The following is a 21,282-nucleotide window of genomic DNA, read 5'->3' on the forward strand; positions in this document are numbered from 1 at the left end:
AGTGGTTTAGTGGATGAGCTTGAGAGACGTCTGACTTCTGGATTCAAATCTCAGATCCATGCGTTATGCTGCGTGACTTTGGGCAAGTTGATCTTTCTGTGCCTTTTTTATCATCTTTAAAATCTAGATAATAGTACTATCTACTTCAAAAGGGTATTTTGAAAACTAGATGAGAGCATATAGCATGCTGCATGGCACACTAAAAATGTTCCGTAAAAGTTGTTATTAACACGTACACATAAGTAAGTGTAAAAATGTATTCGTTTGTATTAATTACACTTAATTTCTAGCAAATAACAGAATAAAGGATAAAAAAGTAATCTGTGGGCAAGAATCTCAAACCTAGTGTTTTATCTAATTTCTATAGATTTTCCTGTAAAACTCTGTTTTTCAGTCAGTTTGTTGGGAGATTTTGATGTATCATGAAGAGGTCCTTGATGTGGTTTCCTCACTCTCCTTTGACAATTTCTGACCAGAAGGGTGGAATTGATGGTAAGGAGAGTGAAGAAATGAGGATTGATAGCATATGTGTAAAGGTACATGTATTTTGTCATCCATGTGGAAGAGTCAGTTTTGCTGTGTCCCACAGCCGTAAGATGCATCCTTTACTCCAGGCAGCCCTCTGTGGATATGTGTTGGTTGATCCTGAGAAGCTAAGCAAGAGGATGTGGATCTATCAAAGAGTGAAAATCTACTATAATTATTAGAAAAGTAACCCACTAGTAGATCAGTTAAGTCATTGTTTTCATTATGAGGAAAAATTACATCAGTATATTGCCCTGTAGTGTTTTATGTGTGGCATGCTTTAAAATATAATCCTAACCAGTTTTCAGAATTGCTTTGGAACTGTTAACTTTGTATGAATTTTCCTTTACTCCCTTATCAAGTTGGTTGTTAGGGCCTTTAAGAATTTGCTATTTTAACGTCACCTTTTCTTCCAAAATTAGGTTGGCACTTACCAAATTGGATATTTTGGACATGTTTACGGAAATCAAAGTTGGAGTTGCATACAAGTTAGATGGTGAAATTATACCTCATTTCCCAGGTACTCTTCTTTTTAGGCTGTGTATAAAGAGTATTATTAGGTGTATGTATTAGAGCAGTTCATAAAGCTCTTCTGTATAATTTATGATATATAGCTACAGACTTGATATGCGCTTTGTGAATAGTGCAAGTACATTCACTTACTAGCATTTGTCTCATAGCTGCTATGCATTTGGGTGCTGGGTCGCAGCAAGCATGTGCTCAAACTTAAAATAGGAAAGAAGAAACATGGTACCCCTGAGCCCAGTTATGCTGCTCCGGAATCTTATCGTCCCTATTTTGAAACTAACCTCTCTGTAGGCATTCCTCCCTTCCTTGAGAAATGTGAGACAGGAGAAAAGAGCCCTGCTTGTCAGGGTAAGCAGGCTCTTAATACATTAACCCACTATGTCCTTCAAGCCACAGGAATGATTTTTTTCTAACTTCTATTCTGTGTCTAAAGTGGACGGATGTAGGGAGATTTCCTACTTGAGGCAATGTGTTTTTTCAGGCGTATCTTTAGTTGTATGATTTCTTTATTTACTCAGGAAGTTCCATAAATGTTTCCAGCTTCCAGAAATAGAAACTGTTAAATTGTTTAGTCATCCTATAAGACTAGAAATACGTCAAATGAAGGAATATTGACTAGCTTAATGGAACTTGGTAAGCTGGTAGGTTTTGTGACCAGTCCTTGGGAATTGAGGAGAGCTGCAAGTTCTTAGAAACATGTTTAAAGTCATTATTTGTTAGCTAACATCTGGACCATCTCCAGTTTGGTTTCTCTTGACTATTCTTTTCCTTGATTGTGGATCACTGTTTCTGTGTCTAATGACTTTGGGTTGAATATTGGAAATTGTGGGTAATATGTTGTAGACACTTGGATTCTGTTGTCTTACTCTGAAGAGTATTGGTTCTTGTTTCAGGGGACAGCTAAATTACTGGCTGATCATCCTGAACCTTGTATAGTTTGGTTTTATGCTTTGTTAGTATAGTTATGTGGAAAGCCCAAGGTGTTTCCCAAATCTCTAAACTAGTGTGGTACAGTCTCCAAATTGTCTCCTCTGTGGATCTTGGCAGAACTTGGTTTTAGGCTTTGTTGGGGTGTTGAGGGGGGAGTCTGTAGTAGATTTCCATCTAAAGTATGGTTTTTACTTTTAATGAACAGCCTTTCTGTTGTCTCAGCTGGATGCCAGGAGAGTTAACAAGGTATAAAGAGATCTCTCCAATCTGGCAGTGCTGGAGCTCCAGTGTACCCTGTTCCTTCCCTTTTACCAGCACTGCTTGACCTCTAGAATCTTTGTCCCACTCAACTGTGTGACAACTGCTATCTGGTAAGCCTCCCATGGTCCCATTCTTTGCATGTATGGTTGAACTTTAGCCACAGGACTTTCACACAGACTTCTGGGGGAGGTACCCTCTCTGTCTGTATAGCTCCCTCCTGTCTGACGCTTAACCTTGAGGATTCTAGCTACTTCAGCTTCCCTGAAATCTGATATCTGCCTTCTCAGGTCAGTGGGACCACCATTCTCTACTGACTCCAGGGTCCTGACTTTCATTGATCAGGAAATTGTCCTTAGGCAGAGAGTTGAGTAGTTTCGGGAATTGCTTACGAGTTTTCTTTCTCTCGGAAACCACAGTTTGTGCTGCTTATTGACCACTGCCTGGAAAGAGTTGTCGTATACTTTGTCCAGTTTTACAGTTATTTATGCTGGAAAAGTTAGTCTAGAATCATGTACTCCATCATGGCTGGAAGGAGAAGCCCCTCTGAGTCTTTTGATTCCTTCTTCTATCATCTATCACAAACAGTTCTGACTTAGTGTGGTTCATCACTTTCTCTAAGCGTCCAAGAACATTCCTAGCAGTATGTTTTCATCACGTTTGTATCGTGGATCATAGGAGAGAACTTCCATATCAATATACTCTCTTACTGAACTTTTTATCCCACCACTCTCAGGACCCCTTGATCCAGTACCTTGAGGATCCAGTTCCATACATACTTCTTTGGCTCCTACTGGTAAATCTTGGCTCAGTCCTGCAGATCCTTCAGAATGTAGTCCGTCTCCTCCTTTAGCAGGCCCCGTGCATCCTTGGCCAACTTACATTGTACCTATTGTTTGCTGGTCAGGAGGGGAGATAGAGGTAGGCCCTGACAGGGCCACAAGCTGCCTTGCAAGGCAGAGGCTTCTGCATCCTCCTCACGCAAAGGGAAGCCTTCGTCTTCAACAAAAGTAGTAGGCCATTCTGCAGGCCATCGGCGAACCTAGGGGTTCAACCGGATGTCTCATCCAAAGTCTCAGGGTCCCGCTTTTTTCTCAAACAGGATCTGGCCTTGTCACAGCAGATTTGCTGGATTTGAGAATTCAGCCTTCTCTGGAGCTCTGCTGTCTGTGTGACTAAGTCCTAAGCCCGATCCTCAGCTTTTCCTGCTCTCTGCTATAGGAGACGAGATGCTCTCTAGGTGTTTTCAGTAATCTTTCATTGTCTTTCTCCAGTTCATGAATGGCATTCACCTAGAGCCCTTCAATTCCGTTGTTCCATTGTGCTCATTTCTCAGCGCTTCAGGTATTGCGAGTGCTTTACTTCCTACCGTGGCATCCCAGTTCACCTCCCATGAAAGTTTTAACGGTTGCCCTACTATAACATGCCCAAGATTATCCATACTCTTCTGCCACTAGCAATCCTCCTTGCCAGCCATAGCCAATGATCCAGCTTCAAGGTCCCATTTTAGAGCCTTCTTCCTTATACCACTCCTGGCACCAACTGTCTTCCTTTCGGTTCCCTGGGAGACAGACTCTCTGATATAGAGATGTACATGTAGGTAGTTTGTTTGCAGGTGCTCTGAGCAGTCTGTAAGGGAGTGAGAGAAGAAGCGGGATTAGGCAGAGGGAGAAGTTGAACTGCAGAGAAGTTCCATGAAAAGCCCTTAGCTGATCCCATAGGGGAGCTCTGGGGCTAGAATAGTTTTTCAGAGTGGTCCCTAATTAAGGTAAGTAGTCAGGTCCTTTGTATCCCCACACTGACAAGTCATTGGATATGGGCTGCTCCAGGGAGACAGCTGGGGAGATTCTGAACTGTGAGTTCTCAGCAGGCAGTACTCCCATAGCTGGGGAATGAGTGTCTGAATCCCAAAGAGGGAAATCTGGACAGTGTACCATAGCATCCACCATACTGTCTCTCGTCAAAGCAACTGTTCTTGTTTTAGCACCCTTTCGGTTTCTATTAGGGAATACAGAGAAACTGGTTAGGTGAGATAATGAAGAAAATTTCCAGCAAAGCCTGTGCATACCTTCACAAGAACAATAGATTTCCCAGGTGAGGGCAGATATGCAAACCTTTTCTGTGAGATTGCTGCCATTATACAGATCCACAATCCCTAATCCATAGTGTGGAAATCTAAAACACTCTAAAAATTGAAAGTTGTGAATTTGGCACCAAAACTATTTGATGGCAAAACCTGACTTGAACTGATGTTATTAGAACTAATAATCTACCCACTTAGAGTGAATAATCCTGTTGCTGCAGAAATATGTTTGATTATAAAATACTAGATGGTGCACTGTTTTACCTCTCTAAATTCTGAAAAATTCTAAATTCCAAAACGTATCTGGCTCTAAGTATAAGAGATTGTGAACCTATGATATATCAAAAAGTTGTTTGACAATAGGCAGTGTACACCATGGACAAATATACTTATTCCTTTAACTTTCAGCAAACCAAGAAGTCTTAAATAAAGTTGAAGTTCAATATAAGACTCTCCCAGGATGGAACACAGACATATCAAATGCAAGGGCTTTTAAAGAACTACCTATTAATGCACAAAATTATGTTCGATTTATTGAAGATGAGCTTCAAATTCCAGGTAAATATAAATATTTTATGAAGAACTATCTTTTTCTACTTTTGACTTAACTGTCTACTTTTGAAATAGGATAAAAAACAGATTATTACTTTATAGAGTGCTCACGATTTGCACAAATGCCCAGGAAAGTATAAAATAATTTTATTCCCTAGAGTAAATATAATCATCTTTCTCTAATCCTTCATGTGCCTGAAGATAAGAGATTACCTCTCGCCCTTTTGACCCTGCTTTTAGTTCTCTGTCAGTCTGTTTTTTACCCTCTGACACTGATTCTTATTCCTTTCTCCCTCTTAATAACAAATCCTTTTTGTCTTTACCACCACCAGAAATGGTTTTTGGTATTTTTCATTTCGGGTTAAGCCACCCTTGAGAGTTGGGGGAGTTTCTTGACCAGATATTAGGAAATAATAGGTACATAAAATAGGAAATCCAATTTTAAAAAATATAAGAATAAAGAATAAAACTCTTTATTAAAAAACAAATGTAAGCTGGCCAAGGAGTTAGGCATAACCAAGTTATGGCTATGACTCATTATGTGAAATCTTTCTTTTAAAACATTGCTTTTTTCCTTTTTCCTTTTTTTTTGCACTGTTAGAGATTTCAGAGACAAAAAGTGAAGTGAGTGGGAAGTATCCTCTGTATAAAAATCTGTTATGCACTTAATCTGATTTTGTATTGTTCGTTATATTTGTGGTTCATCTCCAAACATGAATCTTGTTTTTCCTTATTACTAGCTGTGTTTCCCAGCTTGAGATCAAATCTTGTAAGCATGTTTGCTCACTGCACTTAGTCAACATCTTTTGAAATATAAACAACAATGAATTTAACAATGACATCTGTAAAATGCCATAAAGGTTTACCCATGTGGTGCAGACAATTAGAGATTCCCCTAGACTGGTACAGTAGCCAAGTTCTCAGGCTGTGCAAGTGAAAACAGTATTCTTTTCCAGATATTTCTACTTTTTGTGAGATATGAAAGTTAGAGTGGTACTTCAGTGGCCTCTTAGTATCATCCACTTATCAAAGATGCTTATCTTTTCTAGTTAATTAGGAACTTGATGAAAGGTTCTTTAATCAAGTTAGGTCTCTGATTAAAGAACCTTTAGGTTCTTTAGGTCTCTGCTGGTTTGGGCCAGTATTTTACTATACTAATCATTAGAAATTGAATAGTTGTAAATACTGTGCAATGAAAACAGGAAATGGTAAGGCAGACTACCCTGTGCTGAATGTTGACTGCACATTCTGTATAGAAATTGGCATAATCTGCTAATAGAGAAAAAAAGATAGCAAAAGACACAGTGGGGAAAAGTAAATGGTGACGTTGAGAAAAGTGTGGGATCTTTTAATCTCAAAGATTGAACATTGTAAATGAATTAATACTATTCTTATACCATTTTTTTTTCCTTTCCCAGTTAAATGGATTGGTGTAGGTAAATCCAGAGAGTCTATGATTCAACTCTTTTAAGGATTTCCAGTGATGCAAGAAACACTCCTTGAGAGGGGGGGAAAGGACTTTGTTAAATATTTCATTTATGATCTACAAATTTCAAGAATAAAGACACTGAAGTGAGTTTTAAGCCCTACAGTTGTTTCCAGTCTTGTAAGATGGACGGCTGGTGTGGAGATGCACTTCGGCATTTTCTAGCGTCAGCTTCCTCAGCTGGCATAATTGCCGAATCATTTGTTGCTTCTGCTGCTCATGTTGCCACATTTTCTTTTAATGTTTAGTAATACTATGATCAATGTTGTTTGAAATCTAACCGAATTACTTTCAATGTAGTTTTTCTTCATTATTGTTATTGTGTGTTCATAGGTTTTACCTCTATTGAATGGTAAGAACAATTAATGCAGTTTTGCACAAATATTTTTACATTCTGATCATTCAGTTCTGTCATTGTAATCTTTGTTGTTCAAAAAAAATAAGAGAGGAGTCCTGTAAACGTTTGTAATGCTATCAATTCTGTTTAAATTGTGAACTGTTTATTTTCTGCTGAGACCATTGCAAATTTGAGCTTTGGTGGTGGGAGGGGGTTATATTCATGGGTCCTTTAATTTGTACAGAACACAAAACTTATTTCTCTCTGTAAATTATTTAACGCATTGAACATTTAGTTAAATGTTCAAAGAGAAAAAGTGTTCCCTAAAACAGCAGTTGTAATGTTTAAAAAAAAAATTAGTCATTAAAAGATCTGTTGTGATATTTGGTGGATATTCTTCTTTAATTTCAGAGAATTCTGAAATGTATAGCTTTCTTTTTTTATCTTACCATTATTTATAAGTCAAGTGGATTGTATTTCAGCATCGTGCCTGCCAATATGCCTACAGAGTCATCTGTAAGTGTCCAAATGAACCCAAATTGTTGGTCATAATGTTGATCATGCCTTTATTTCTTCTTGAAAAAAAAAAAAAAGAGGTGTTATTTTGACTATCTGGCTTAACATATTGTGTTGTAGATTATCCTTCAATGAACTATTTTAAATGTTTAAATTAGGTGCCACTTAAATTTATTTTATTATACCATCGATAGCTGATTAAAAAGAACCAACTATTTCTAGTATGTTTTGTGTATTGTATTTTTGTTCTGATAAGAGAAGTAATAGTAATACGACTAGTATATGTAAGAAAGAGTTTTATCTTTATAGTCTGTGGGGGTAAGGTGAGGAGAGATCAAAAACAGAATCTTTGAAAGGATCTAAATGTCTTTTATCTTCACTAGATATATTTTTATTAATAATTAGTTTTTAAAGTCCATTATCTTGGCTATAAGCATTGCATTATTGACACACATTTTTAGTAATGGTCCAGAAGCAAACGTAAAGAACCCTCTCTTCAAGTCAGGAGTGGTCTTGTTTTTGTACCAAAACAGTGGAACCTTCCTATTGATGTTGATACACATTTACATATTTTTGACCCTTTTGAGTGATTCTCCTGTTTCTCTTTAAAAGTGAGCTGTTTGCTGATTAAACTGGTTGAGAGGATCTGTTCTTCAGATACAGTTCAGTCTTTAAAATCATAGACAACTGTATTAAAATAATCTTTGTTGAGCAAGTATATATGCCAGGTATTAGGTATGTGGGTGACAAGTACACAGTCTTTCTAAAGTTTATTGTAGTTAGGACAGCATGCTGAACACACATATGCCAGGATGGAAAAGAATCAGAGTGCTGTGAAGGAGAACCTAACCTAAATTTGGAAAAGGTCAGAGAAGGCCTTCAGTAGAAATAGCATTGAAACAGTCCAAAAGGATAAGTGGCCGAAGTACAAAGTAGTCCATATGCAAAGACCCAGAGGCTGGAAATAATTTGGAAAGTTTGAGCAACTGAACAAAATAAATGAGGGGCTGGTGAGGCTGCTGAGGCTAATGAGGTTGGCAAGAAAAACTGGGAGGACGGTGATGCCAAACAACCAAACCATGTTTTGTATGAAAGAAGAGGACTCTAGGCCAAAATGTGTACATATGCTTCAGGAGGCATAAGGAGAGCACGGAACAACCACTGAAAACAAAACCCTGAATCGTGAAACTTCGTAGAAGGGAGATGAATGACAGAACAAGATATTTCAGTGGGGAGAGGACCTATTTAGTATATATGTTTTATATGTTAATTGATTAATATAGTTGAATGAAGATGTCAGTCCTTCACAAATGAGTATATGAATTTAATGCCATTCCAGTCAGAATTGCCATGTTGTTCTTTGTAACCGGACAAAATTATACTGAAGCTTAGGTGAAAAAACGAATGTGCAAGCATTCCTAAGATATTTTTGAGAAAGGAATGTGTTGAGAGAGGAGGTTTTTACTCACCGGATATTAAAACAGTATGAAGCTACTATAATCAGAGTATGTGATATTGTCATGGGAAAGAACAGATACGTAAGGGAGGTGGACTAGGCATTCCAGAAATAGTTGCAACGTATATGGGGACTTAATATAGGCATTTCGTTTCACTGGGAAAAGAATACATTAAAAAGAGTGAGAGCAAAACAATCTCAACATAAAATAGAAATTTGTAATAGAATAAAAATCTAAATTATAAAAGTTTTAAGTAATAAAAGTAATATAGGAAAATATATAATCTTAGAGCCTTCTAAAGAAAAACAAGAAACTTGTTTTTGTTTGAAACAGATCTGACCAAATTAAAAGTTTTAAAAATACTATGAACGAAATTTAAATAAACCAAAAAACTGAAAAAACAAAAGTAAAACTTGGGAAAAAATATTTCAACACATATCCCTAAAACACAAAGAGCTGCCTCAAATAAGGACATGACAACTAATAGAAAGATAAGCAAAGCTTTCATTTGGGAGGCTTCTGGTCTTAAGCTCTGTGAAAATGTGTCTTTGATAATTCCCTCTACTCTTAATTTTTTGTTGTTGTTGTTCTGTCTCTAGAATGCTTACTAGTTAGATGATGGACCTGATTTGTTACTCTATGTCTTTTTTTTTAAGTCATTTTATTTGCTTTTCAATTCTCTATAGAATATTTCAGAATTTTTTCTAAATCCTGTCAAATTTTTAATTTTTAGCAATCATTCTTAATTTCCAAGAGATTTGGAAAGATTGCTTTTTCATGTTTATGAATTTAATTATTTTGACCCATCTCGTTGTCAAATGATAAAGCAATTTTTTTAGCTTGTTTTAGGTTCTTTTCTGTTCCCTGAATTCCCTTTTCCTCTGGGATAATTTCTTCTGTTTGTTTTGTTTATTTTGATCTTTGTCTTTCATGTTGTAGTATTTTTTCAACTCTCTGGTGATCCTTGGTTGGCTGTTCACAACTAAGACTAAGACAGTGAAGATATATGTATATATACATGTGTGTGTATATATATATATATGTATGTAACTCTATGTTCTTGGGGTGAGTTCATTAACTGGTAGACTTCACTTTGGGGTGTTGAGTAAAGAACCAACTACTATGCTGGGGGGTCCCTAGGGAACAGAATGTAGGATTCTTTCCTTTGGGATCATTTCATTTCTTAGAGAAGAACCTCTAGCATTTTGCCCAGGGAGTTGATGCCTAGTTGTCAGGCATTCTTGTCAGGATAGGGATGTTAACTCCTGTATCTAGACTTTCAACTAATCTTTCTTTTTACCAGCCCCACATCTCACTACAGCCCTGTGTCATATCTGGGGTTCTGCATCCAAATCACCTTCCAGGTCTGTGATGCCAGTAATCTTCCTCCTTAGCTACATCCTCAGATGCTGCTGCTGCTTTTTTTTTCCAACAGTGATGCAGTTATTGGGCGGAGGCAATTATATTCTTACCTGGTCCCACATAAAACCACTGGACTAAATGTGAGATGGTTTGCCAACACCAGCAACAAGTCTGGTAGTGGGGCATTAAGAACAGGTGACAAGTCTTCTTAAGGCTGATCTTGATTCCCTGCCCTAGGCTGACCAACTTAATGTGAAAAGAATTTGCAACATGTAAATATTTTAGGATTGTAGCCATCTGGATATACACTTAAAAGTAGTTCTGTTACCATTATTTCAGTCTAAAAGAGCCACTTAAGAATGCCAAATGTTATTTTGTTCAAATGCCGTGGTTACTTTAGTTTAAAAGCCTTTCTTTCAAAGCCACCTCTCTTCACAACAGTAATGCCCTGGCAGTGAATTAAGTGGTCTAGGATTCGATGAAACTGTGGCTAATTTCTGGTCCCCATCTGGAATGTAAAACAAATTAATGATTTATTTTAAGACTACTTGATTTTAACACACTGTCCTTTCAACAATTGTGTGCAATAACAAAATAATTTACAGGATTTAAGACAAAGGAATATATTTAAAAGATGTGGAAAAAAAGGATTTAGAAGGTTATTTCTGTGGTTCAATCTCTGATTAAGAAGCATATTAGTGGATTATTCCAAAGTGTAAATAAAACGAAATAAATCATATAAATTTGCATGCTTACATTCTAATTCTAGACAACCCCCCCAACCCTTTAAGCCCTACGTTATAAACAGGCCACTTTGTATCATCTTTGTATCAAACTGCAGTTGTTACGTCCCTAAATTCATACCCAATGGAGTTCCCTCATGTCTTATAACCCCTTGTCTACAGTCACCAACAGTTCTGCTTTTTGGAGGTTTCTTAATGTTATGTACAGGCACAATGCTAAATTATACGGGTATCTCAATTCTATTAGGTAGATACTATTTTTATCCTTTTTGCACATGAGAAAACTGAAGGTCAGAGAGTCTAAGGGTCACACTGCTGCTGAAAGAATATATTTTATTTTGGAAGAATGGGGTTTTTGAATTATTTGGCACCAGGGTGCATAAAACAAAGGCAGTTTTCATCTGAGGGGCCATCTAAGCCTTCCAGGCTATTAATTCTCTGAGGACAAAGTCTTCATCTCTTCTACTGTGTCTTGCACATAGTCAATGCTTAATATTTCCGAAATAAATAAATGAACCCTATGTGCTGAGAAAGAATTTTACTGAGGAAGAATTTCTTAGGCAATAACCATGATCTATCATAATCTATACATAATCTGTTCTTCAACTATTCCCAAAAGAGATAAGAACTGCACATGAAATGCAAATCATTGCTAATCTAGACATAAGCTCTGCCCTTAAAATCTGATCACAAAGACTGGTCAATGGATAAGATAAAAAAACCTTACACCTTGGGCTTCCCTGGTGGTGCAGTGGTTGAGAGTCTGTCTGCCAATGCAGGGGACGCGGGTTCGTGTCCCGGTCCGGGAAGATCCCACATGCCGCAGAGCGGCTGGGCACGTGAGCCATGGCCGCTGAGCCTGCGCGTCCGGAGCCTGTGCTCCGCAACGGGAGAGGCCACAACAGTGAGAGGCCCGCGTACCGCAAAAAACAAACAAACAAACAAACAAACAAAACGGAGAGGAGCTTGCATCTCTCTTCTGCCTTTGCAATGTAACTATTCTGCCTGGGCTCTCAGGAACTACCTGATCCATCTGTAGTTCTCCAGACTGAGGAAAAAAAAAAAAAAAAAAAAAAAGAGGCATTTTAAATTCAAGCAGAAAAACTGTGAGATCTCTGGTTCTGTCTGTCTTTATGTAAAAATTAACTTGTAAATGAGCTGTATTTAATTTGCTTAAAAGAAATTGAGTGCTTATATGCATTCTCAGAAATATAAAAGAAGCTCACTAGAATACATTTCAGGTTCATGTGATCTGGGAAATATTTAATATTGAATTAATATTTGGTATTAGAGCTAGCTTAAGCTTGTGGTCTTAATTAATACAGACCTGTCTTTAGAGACATCAACATTAAGCACAATACTTTCATTGTACCTAGGGCTATTGAAAGTCAATAAACGCATATTGTTTCTGTTATGAAATTTGTCAACAGGGAAAATAACCTGATATGATTAAACTTTTAAGTAAATGTAACTGAGATAAGAGCTTTTTGTTAAACTCTATAGGAATAATTATGTTTTGGTAATGTCCATCTAAAATAGTCTCTCCAAATTTTGGTAACTTGAAACAAAATTAAGTTAAATGTTAAGAATTCATTGAATATCCAGGCCATTTCAGATAAGATAAAATTTTGGAACATTAATTGTTAAACATGTCTAACTTTACCTACTTTTGTCTTCTTGTGAGAGAGAAACTAAAGATGTTTGGTGCCACCTTGAGATGTTCTCTACCAATCTATAGAACACTAATGTAAAAGACAGTTCATGGTGGCTTAAGGAAAATAGGATGTGTGTTTTCAGAAAAGAAGGTATGAGGAGTGGAAATATATGTTGTTGAAAGGAAAAAAGGATGATTTTGTCCTAGAGCTGGTTGTTTCTGAATGGGAAAAAATAAGGGACAAAATATGGCTACAGAAATTTGCAGAAGGTTTGTGGAAAAGGAACACTGAGAAGAGAATTTTGTATGTGCTCAGGATTTTCTAAGGTTGGATTAAATTCAGTTAGGTAAATGGATTTTATTAAGAGTAGGTGGATGCAAGACTGGATTTGGTTTCTCTCTCTCATAAGAGAGCAAAGTTTTCCTGGAATGCTGCTTTTGATAACAGATTGTGTGAGTTTCTGTGCCTTTAAGTGATCTGTATTTACTTTTGCAATCTTTTCTTTCACCTTAGCTCAAGGAATAATTTTTTCATGGTGACCTATGATTCTATCTGATTGGCTGTTTTAAAACTTTTTGAAATTTTTGACAGACTTCCCAAATATCCAGTTCTTTTGACCTCCAGCTAACTTTGGGGTGCTTCCAATGGCCCTTGGAGCAACCCAAAGAGAGATCCTAAACTAATTGGGTTCAACTGGTATGTTAAATTACATGGGAAACGTTGTCCAAACTCGCTGTTGCCCGTGTCAAATGGAATCATCAGGCTCTCCCCAGTTTTATCGTAACCACCAAACAGGTAGGGGAAAGGGTTTTGGGTTCTGCTGCTGTCTAGTCTCTCGCCTTACTGTATGTCCAGAAATCCCCTATGGGAATACTCCCACCTCTAGGCCCTCAGGTCCTGACTCCTGTGGCATTTTTCATTACGCCCAACTCCAATTCCTCCAGGAGTTCCTTTTTGCACCTCTAGGACCCCCTTCACTCCAGGCCTTGGCAGCCCAGACCTTGTTACAGACTACCTATTGGGCTGGCCACTTCCAAGCAGCCCACATCCTAGGCTTTATAGAAGCTCATTCTTGAGGAATACACCCCAACCTAGGGAAACTTGTTATAAGACATAAGATTTATAGATAACAGATCCCCCTCAAGGAGAGCCCTGGCAACGTGCTGGCACTGAGCCCTTGCATGAGGGACAGGGTCGACCAGAGATGTCTGGTTAGGAATTGATGGGAAAGTAGAGGACGCTCAAAATCCCATTAGGTAAGAAGGGAATTTGGAAGACACTCCAACCCCCTTCTGACAAAGGCCTCCTGGTAAAATGTCTCCAGGACACCAGACTTCATATCTAGGAGTGCTCTTTCTTGGTTGCAGGTTACTCAACATGGAAGGACCCTCTTCTAAGCTGGAAGAAACACCTCTGGAATGTATTCTTAAAAACTGGAAATTTTAAAAACTAGATGGGCTAAAAAGGGGGAAACTTACTTTACTGTAACACTGCCTGGCCTTTATATAAGTTGTGGGGATGGATAAAAATGGCCTGAAAATGGGTCTCTAAATTACAATATCATCTTGCAATTGGATCTTTACTGTTGCAAGATGGAAAAATGAACTGAGGTTCCCTATGTTCGAGCCTTCATGGTCCTTTACCAAAACCCCTGCTCTATGTGGCTCCTGTAATCAAAAGCCTGGGGAATCAGAAAACACTCCCAACATTTTAGATGATCCCCTTCTAATCTTCCCCAGTTCTCAGGGGGGAAACCAAGTCTCCACTGCTTCTCCAGAGCCACCTACTTCCCCAGAGGCACCTACTTCTCCAGATCCCTCTGGCAAATCCCAAACTCCACCTCCCTATGTCCCTTTATACGCTCCATTACCCCAGAAAGGAGAGACTAGTCCCTCTGAGGTAACTCACAGTGGAGCTTCCTAGCACCCAGGATCAGGAAAAATATGCTCTCTTAGGGAAGTGGCAAAAGGTGAAGGGACAATCAGAATACATGTGCCCTTCTCTTTAACTGACTTAGCCCAATGCAAACAGAGACTGGCTGATTTTCTGAAGACCCTAGTCAAGGTTTGCTGAAGGGTTTCAGGCCCTAACTCTGGCCTTTGATTTAACTTGGAAGGATGTCCAGATAGTCCTATCTACTTGCTGTACCCCTGAGGCGAAACAGAGAATTTGGGCAGCAGCCCAGGGGCGCACTGACCAGCTTGCCGGGGACCAACACGAACTTTTTGTTATGGGAGGAGATACATTCCCAAATCAGGAGCCCCATTAGAATGATAATTCCTGGGAGTGAACAGAAGCCAGAAATCACATGATCCAATGGGTATTAGAAGGGATGAGAAAGTATATCAAAAAGCCAGTTAAGGGCTTCCCTAGTGGCGCAGTGGTTGGCAGTCTGCCTGCCAATGCAGGAGACACGGGTTCGAGCCCTGGTCTGGGAAGATCCCACGTGCCGTGGAGACTAAGCCCGTGAGCCACAACTACTGAGCTTGCGCGTCTGGAGCCTGTGCTCCGCAACGGGAGAGGCTGCAACAGTGAGAGGGCCACGCACCGCGATGAAGAGTGGCCCCCGCTCGCCACAACTGGAGAAAGCCCTCGCACAGAAACGAAGACCCAACACAGCCAAAAATAAATAAATTAAAAAAAAAAAAAAAGCCAATTAACTATGAAAAGGTTAAAAGAGTGACCCAAGAAGAAAAAGAAAATCCAGCCCTCTTTCAGGGACGGCTTATGGAGGCTTTTAGAAAATTTACTAATATTGAGCTGTCCATTCCCAAGGGTCAATCCCTGCTGGGACAACGTTTTATCAGCCAGTATGCTCCTGATATTAGGCGGAAACTCCAGAAGCTACAATTAGGCCCACAAACCCCTAGGCCCCAACTCCTAGAGGTGGCCTTTGGGGTACTTAATAATCGAGATCAAGCTGAGGAAGAAGAGAGAACCCAAGGTGAAAACAGGCAGGCCAGGGCTCATGCTAAACTGATAGCTGTTGCTGTCTGTCATGCCATGTAACCTCAAGGCAACCTAAAGGGGCCAAGGAAGTTTAACCATCCATCCCGCAAGGGGGAACACTTCAAATGTAAGTCAACTGACCACTGGGCCCAGGAGTGCCAAAAAAAAAAAGGCCCCTGGTCCATGCGCAGTCTGTAAACAAACAGGTCATTGGAAGTGAGACTTTCTCCTATCCCAAAGGCGAAGCGGGGACTCCCACTCCCAATACGGCCATGCTGGATGACTGAGGTGGCCCGGGGGTTCTGGCAGCTCCCCTTCACAAGATGTCTATCTCCTTTGAGGAGCCTTGGTGGTCCTTAACATGGCAGGTAAGAAAATCAATTTTTTAATTGACACGGGAGCCACTTACTCTGTCCTGATCTCTCACACTGGACTTCTCTCCTCTAAAAGCTGTACAGTGACTGGTGTTGACAGAAAGCCTCACACCCATTACTTTACTGGGCCTCTCACTTGCCAATGTGAACAGCATTTGATCTCCCGCAGCTTTTCAGTTGGGCTTGAGTGTCCTACCCCACTACAGGGGAGAGACCTTCTGGCCTCCCTTGGAGCCATATTACAATTAGGAGACCCCCAGCAGCCCCTTTTCTTGGCTCTAAGACAAATCAGCTGGAAGAACAGGGGTCTAATTCCCAGCCATATTCTACACTAAACCCTGCAGTTTGGGACAAAGGAATCCCTGGGAAGGCTATAAATGCCCAACCTATAAAAATTAGCCTTAAGCCAGAAGTCGCTCATCCTAACAAGAGAAAGTACTATCACATAAAGTTGGAAGCAAAAAAGGGTTTGCGACCCTCATAAATAAATTCTTAAAACATGGCCTCTCACTGCCCTGTCAGCCTCCATGCAAAACCCCTATTCTGCCAGTTGTTAAGCCAGATGGGGAATATTGAATGGAACAAGACCTTAGAGCAGTAAACGATGCAGTGGTCCCTATACATCCCCTTGTAGACAGTCCTTACAATATATAGTCCAGAAACCTGGAGATGCCAAATGGTTTACTGTGCTTGACCTCAAGGATGCCTGCTTTTGCATCCCAGTTCATCCCTCATTACAGGATCTGTTTGCCTTCAACCCTCACTTGGGCCAAATGCAACAATATACCTGGACAGTATTGCCTCAGGGGTTTGGGGACAGTCCACAATTGTTCACCCAGGCCCTAGGAAAAGAACTAAGGGAAATACACCTAAAAGAAGCTATTCTACAGTATGTGGATGATATATTAATACGCAGCCACACCATGGAGGCCTCAGATCAGAATACCACAGAAGTCCTTAATTTCCTTGGGGCCTGGGGTTACAGGATATCCCAGAAAAAGGCACAAATTTCAAAACAACAACAAGTTAAATATCTGGGATATATTATAAACCCTGGAAGTAAACAGTTATCTCCAGATAGAAAACAAGCTATATTAGGCCTAAGTGCTGCAAAGACAAAAAAAAAATCTTTGTACTCCCTTAGGCATGGCAGGATTTTGCAGAATTTGGATCCCAGGATTTGGACTAATGGCTAAGCCTCTATATGAAGCCACTAAAGGCCCAGATACAGAACCATTACTTTGGACGGGGGAAACAAGAAAAGGTTTTTAATAATATCAAACAGGCCCTCACCAGAGATCCTGCTCTGGGTCTCCCTAATTCAAAAAAGCCATTTACCTTGTACATAGCTGGAAAGCAGGGGACAGCTCTGGGGGCTCCTTGTACAAAAGCTAGGAGAAGCCCCTCAGCCTAGAGGCTATGTTTCCAAACAACTAGATTCCATCGCCCAAGGTTGGCCTGGCTGCCTCTGGGTGGTAGCTGCCACTGCTTTATTAGTGGAAGAAGCTAGCAAGCTTACCTTTGGACAGCCGCTGGAAGTCCAGACCCCTCATCAAGTACAAGGGATACTGGAGATTAAAGGCCACCATTGGCTAACTGGAGGCCACCTTACTAAATACCAGGCTTTACTCCTTGACTCCCCAGAGCTAACTCTCAAAAGTTGCCACACCCTCAACCCGGCTACACAGAAAGCTACGCAGAAAGCCCAGAACTAACACATTCCTGCCTTAAGACCCTGGACCTGGTTTATGCCTGTAGGCCTGATTTAACAATCCAGGCCATAGAAAACCCTGAGAAAGCATGATTTACTGATGGCAGTAGTTTCATTAAAGAGGGAGTCAGTAGGACAGGGTATGCTATTGTGAGTGTTTATAGCATTACAGAAGCAAAACCTTTGCCACCTAACACCTCAGCCCAGAGGGCTGAGGTAATAGAACTAACTTGATCCTTAACCTTAGGGGAAGGAAAAATTATAAACATATATACAGACTCAAAATATGCCTTCCTTGTTTTACATGTCTAGGCAGCTATCTGGAAAGAAGAGGACTTTAAATGCAAAAAACTCCCCTGTGAAATATGGAGCTAAGATTTTACATCTCATAGAAGCGGCTCAAAACCAAAACTAGTAGCAGTCATTCACTGCTGCGGGCACCAAAAGGAAAAATCTCAAATTACCCAAGGGAACAACAGGGCAGATTGGGAGGCATAGAAACAGCCCTGATGCCCAGAACAGAAATGGCTTTAATCCCATCCCTTACCCCTTCTAACGCTATACCTAGATACTCAACTTCTAAGGAGACCAGGGCACGAGACAAAGGGAGAACTAAGAGAACAGATGGCTGGTGGCACATACGTGAAAAACTACTCATATCCCTTTTTGAGCAGTGGAAAATTATTAAAGGACTACATGATTCTCTCCATCTGGGGAGGGATCTAGAGTCCCTGCCCAAGGTGGTACTTGACCCTCGATCATCTATTGGCCCTCGATCATCTATTGGCAGAACAAAGAGGGGTATGTGCAATTGCCAATACTTCTTGTTTTGCACATATGTCAACACCTCTTCCCAGGTAGAAACCAACATTGAGAAAATTCGACAAGCCACCTGGGTTCAGCAGACAATGAATCACCAATTCTTGCTATTCAATATGGGCGGGGAAATTGAAAACTGCTTATCTAGTTTGTTCTCTTGGATTCCACAAGGTATAAAAAACTTTCTGGCAGGAGGTTTTCATTTTCTCATAACCCTTTTCTTTTCAGTCATACTGATTTATGCTATATTTTATCTACTACTCTGTTGTCTTCCCTGCTGTTGTAAACCTGTGACTAAGAATTTGTGGTTCAAGAAGGAGAGCTGGGACCAACAGGTCCAGAACCTCCATTCTAAAAATAGAGCAACATGTTAAACTTTAACCCTGATGTTAACAAAGTATACACCCAAACAGAATGGCTTCTTGGCAGGGATGACATAGCCTCCTCTGTGTGGTCAACAGTTAAGGAAACCCTCCCAAAGTTAATCTGGTTCCTTTCCTTTCTAAACCCTTTAATGGCTATTGTTGTTCTCCTCCTTTTTAGCCCTGGTTTGTTTAACCTTTTGGTTAAATTTGTGTCTTCTAGGCTCCAACAGTTTGAAGTAAGTCTCATGATGACTCAAGGAATTCAAACCATTCCAGCAGAGAGTGGCCCAGGTCCCTACAGGTCCTTGGGACAGTCAGTGAGGGACTCATACACCTCTAGGGTAGGTTAGGGTCTGCGGCCCCTGTCCAGCAGGAAGAAATTTCAGAAGAGAACTTCGGCCCCTTACCCCTTAAGAATAAAGGTGTAGGGCTTCCCTGGTGGCGCAGTCGTTAAGAATCCGCCTGCCAGTGCAGGGGACATGGGTTTGAGCCCTGGTCAGGGAAGATCCCACATGCCGCGGAGCAACTAAGCCCGTGAGCCACAACTACTGAGCCTGCGCTCTAGATCCCATGAGCCACAACTACTGACTGTCCCGCCTAGAGCCTGTGTTCCGCAACAAGAGAGTCCACCGCAATGAGAAGCCCGCCCACTGCCGTGAAGAGTAGCCCCTGCTCACTGCAGCTAGAGAAAGCCCGCGCCCAGTGACGAAGACCCAGTGCAGCCAAAAATAAAATAAATAAATTGATTTAAAAAAAAAAAGAATAAGTGTGTAGAGTCTCTCAGGGGGAAGTGAGACAAGCTGGAACCTGGCACTCTTTGCTGCAGTGCTTGCACCTGGACGAACTTCTCCCCAAGCAACAAAATACAAAGGGACTATAAGGGACTAAAAATGACTGCGTGCAGGCACAGTTGGGGCAAATTATGGACAACAAGATACAAAGAGACCAAAAAAAATCCAACTGCCACTTCTGAAGAGCCGAGAGCAAAAGCAGGGTATTGGACATGCCCCCTGCACACACCACCACCAAAGGGGTGGGAAAAACACCTAAGCCACGCCTGCAGCCCCCCTGGACACACCCCTACCCTCACCCCATATAAGGAACTAGCTCGCGCACCCCGTTGGGGAACCAGCAAGGGAATGTGTTACTTGTTTTTGGTCCCTCCTGTGGCCGGTGGGCACAGGAGCCCCAATAAAGCCTTGCCTGAATTTCTGGTCTGGCCTCTAGTCAATTTCTACTGATTGGGGAAGGCCAAGAACCCTGGTCGGTGTCACTGCCTCCCATCATCAGTTTCCTATAGCACTGGTTCCTAACTTGGCTGCACAATGGAATTATCTGGAAGTTTTATAAATTATTGATGCCTGGGACCTTCTCCCTCCCACCAGGAGATTCTGACTTAATTGGTATTGGGTATATCCTGGGTATCTGGAGTTTTAGAAGTGATGTAGCTGAGGTTAAAAACTGTCAGCCTAACCACTGCAATTGCCTCCTGACCCTTTATATTCAATCTTTGCCCTACTCTACTCCCCATCCCGCCCCCTTTTTCTTCCTCACAGTTGGAGTCATCTTTTCAAAATGCAATTTTAATCGTGTCACCTCCACCCTCTTTAAAACTTTTCAAACATTTCCCATTAATCTCAGGCTAGAAGCCCCAAACCTGAAAATGGCCTGTAAAGCCCTCCTTGTTCTGACCTTGCCATTTCTTTAGCCATATCCTTCTTGACTTCTGGCCTCCAAAAAACTCTTTTTTTTTTTTTTTTTGGTACGTGGGCCTCTCACTGTTGTGGCCTCTCCCATTACCGAGCACAGGCTCCGGACGCGCAGGCTCAGCAGCCATGGCTCACGGGCCTAGCCGCCCTGCAGCATGTGGGATCTTCCCGGACCAGGGCACGAACCCACGTCCCCTGCACCAGCAGGCGGACTCTCAACCACTGCGCCACCAGGGAAGCCCCCACACTCATTTTTTTTTTTAGTTCTTCAAACATGTCATGCTCTTACCACAGTGCCTTTGCATATGCTGCACTCTCTGTGAAGCTCTTCCCCTGTTCCTTGCCTAGTTAACTTTTAGCTCATCTTTCAGCTCTCAACTTATCATTTCTCTGACCTGTTATATGCTCCTATAGCACCACATAAATTCTGCTTCATAGGATTTATGACAGGTGAAATTTTATGCTTATTTCTATGCTGGTTCCCCACCAAAGCTCCTTGAATGTAGAAACTTTGTATCTATTTCTGCTTCACATGGTGTTGATGAAACCTTGCACACTGATTGGCATATAGTTAGGCTCTCAAATTAGTTACTGAAGGAATATGTATGAATGAATGAAAATGTGCTTGACATCAAATCTATCAGTGAGTTCAACTGATGTAAGCTCCAAAATATCTCTGGAACCCATTTGTCCCTTTTCGTCTTCGCTGCTGGTCTGAACCACCATCACCTCTGGTCTCAACTACTAAACAGTTTCCTCACTGGTCTGCAAACCCTCCCTCTTGTTCCTCTCCAAACAGTGTCTTAATGGCAGGCAGACTGATCTTTTTAAAATACAAATGATATGCCACTCCTCTGTTCAAAATTCTTCCAAGTCTTTCCATTGTTCTTGGAATAGAATCCAAACATCTTACCACTCTCACC

The 21,282-nt window shown here is 40.8% G+C and overlaps 2 protein-coding genes across 2 annotated transcripts in view; one reads left to right on the top strand and one right to left on the bottom strand.

Moving 5' to 3' along the window:
* ADSS2 (adenylosuccinate synthase 2) overlaps positions 1-7,461 on the top strand; it is a 40,636-nt gene extending 33,175 nt beyond the window's left edge. The window contains exons 11-13 of the mRNA XM_079936953.1: positions 948-1,045; positions 4,733-4,882; positions 6,295-7,461. Of these exons, the coding sequence (XP_079793079.1) occupies positions 948-1,045; positions 4,733-4,882; positions 6,295-6,347 (301 nt within the window). The 3' untranslated portion in view covers positions 6,348-7,461. The remainder of the gene's footprint in view (positions 1-947; positions 1,046-4,732; positions 4,883-6,294) is intronic.
* Positions 7,462-10,425: 2,964 nt separating this feature from the next.
* SPMIP3 (sperm microtubule inner protein 3) overlaps positions 10,426-21,282 on the bottom strand; it is a gene marked incomplete at both ends in the record, with an annotated part of 32,302 nt that continues 21,445 nt past the window's right edge. The window contains 2 exon segments of the mRNA XM_079941638.1: positions 10,426-10,459; positions 10,461-10,542. Of these exon segments, the coding sequence (XP_079797764.1) occupies positions 10,426-10,459; positions 10,461-10,542 (116 nt within the window).

This window comes from Stenella coeruleoalba, assembly GCF_951394435.1.
Source record: "Stenella coeruleoalba genome assembly, chromosome: 1".
Taxonomy (NCBI): domain Eukaryota; kingdom Metazoa; phylum Chordata; class Mammalia; order Artiodactyla; family Delphinidae; genus Stenella; species Stenella coeruleoalba.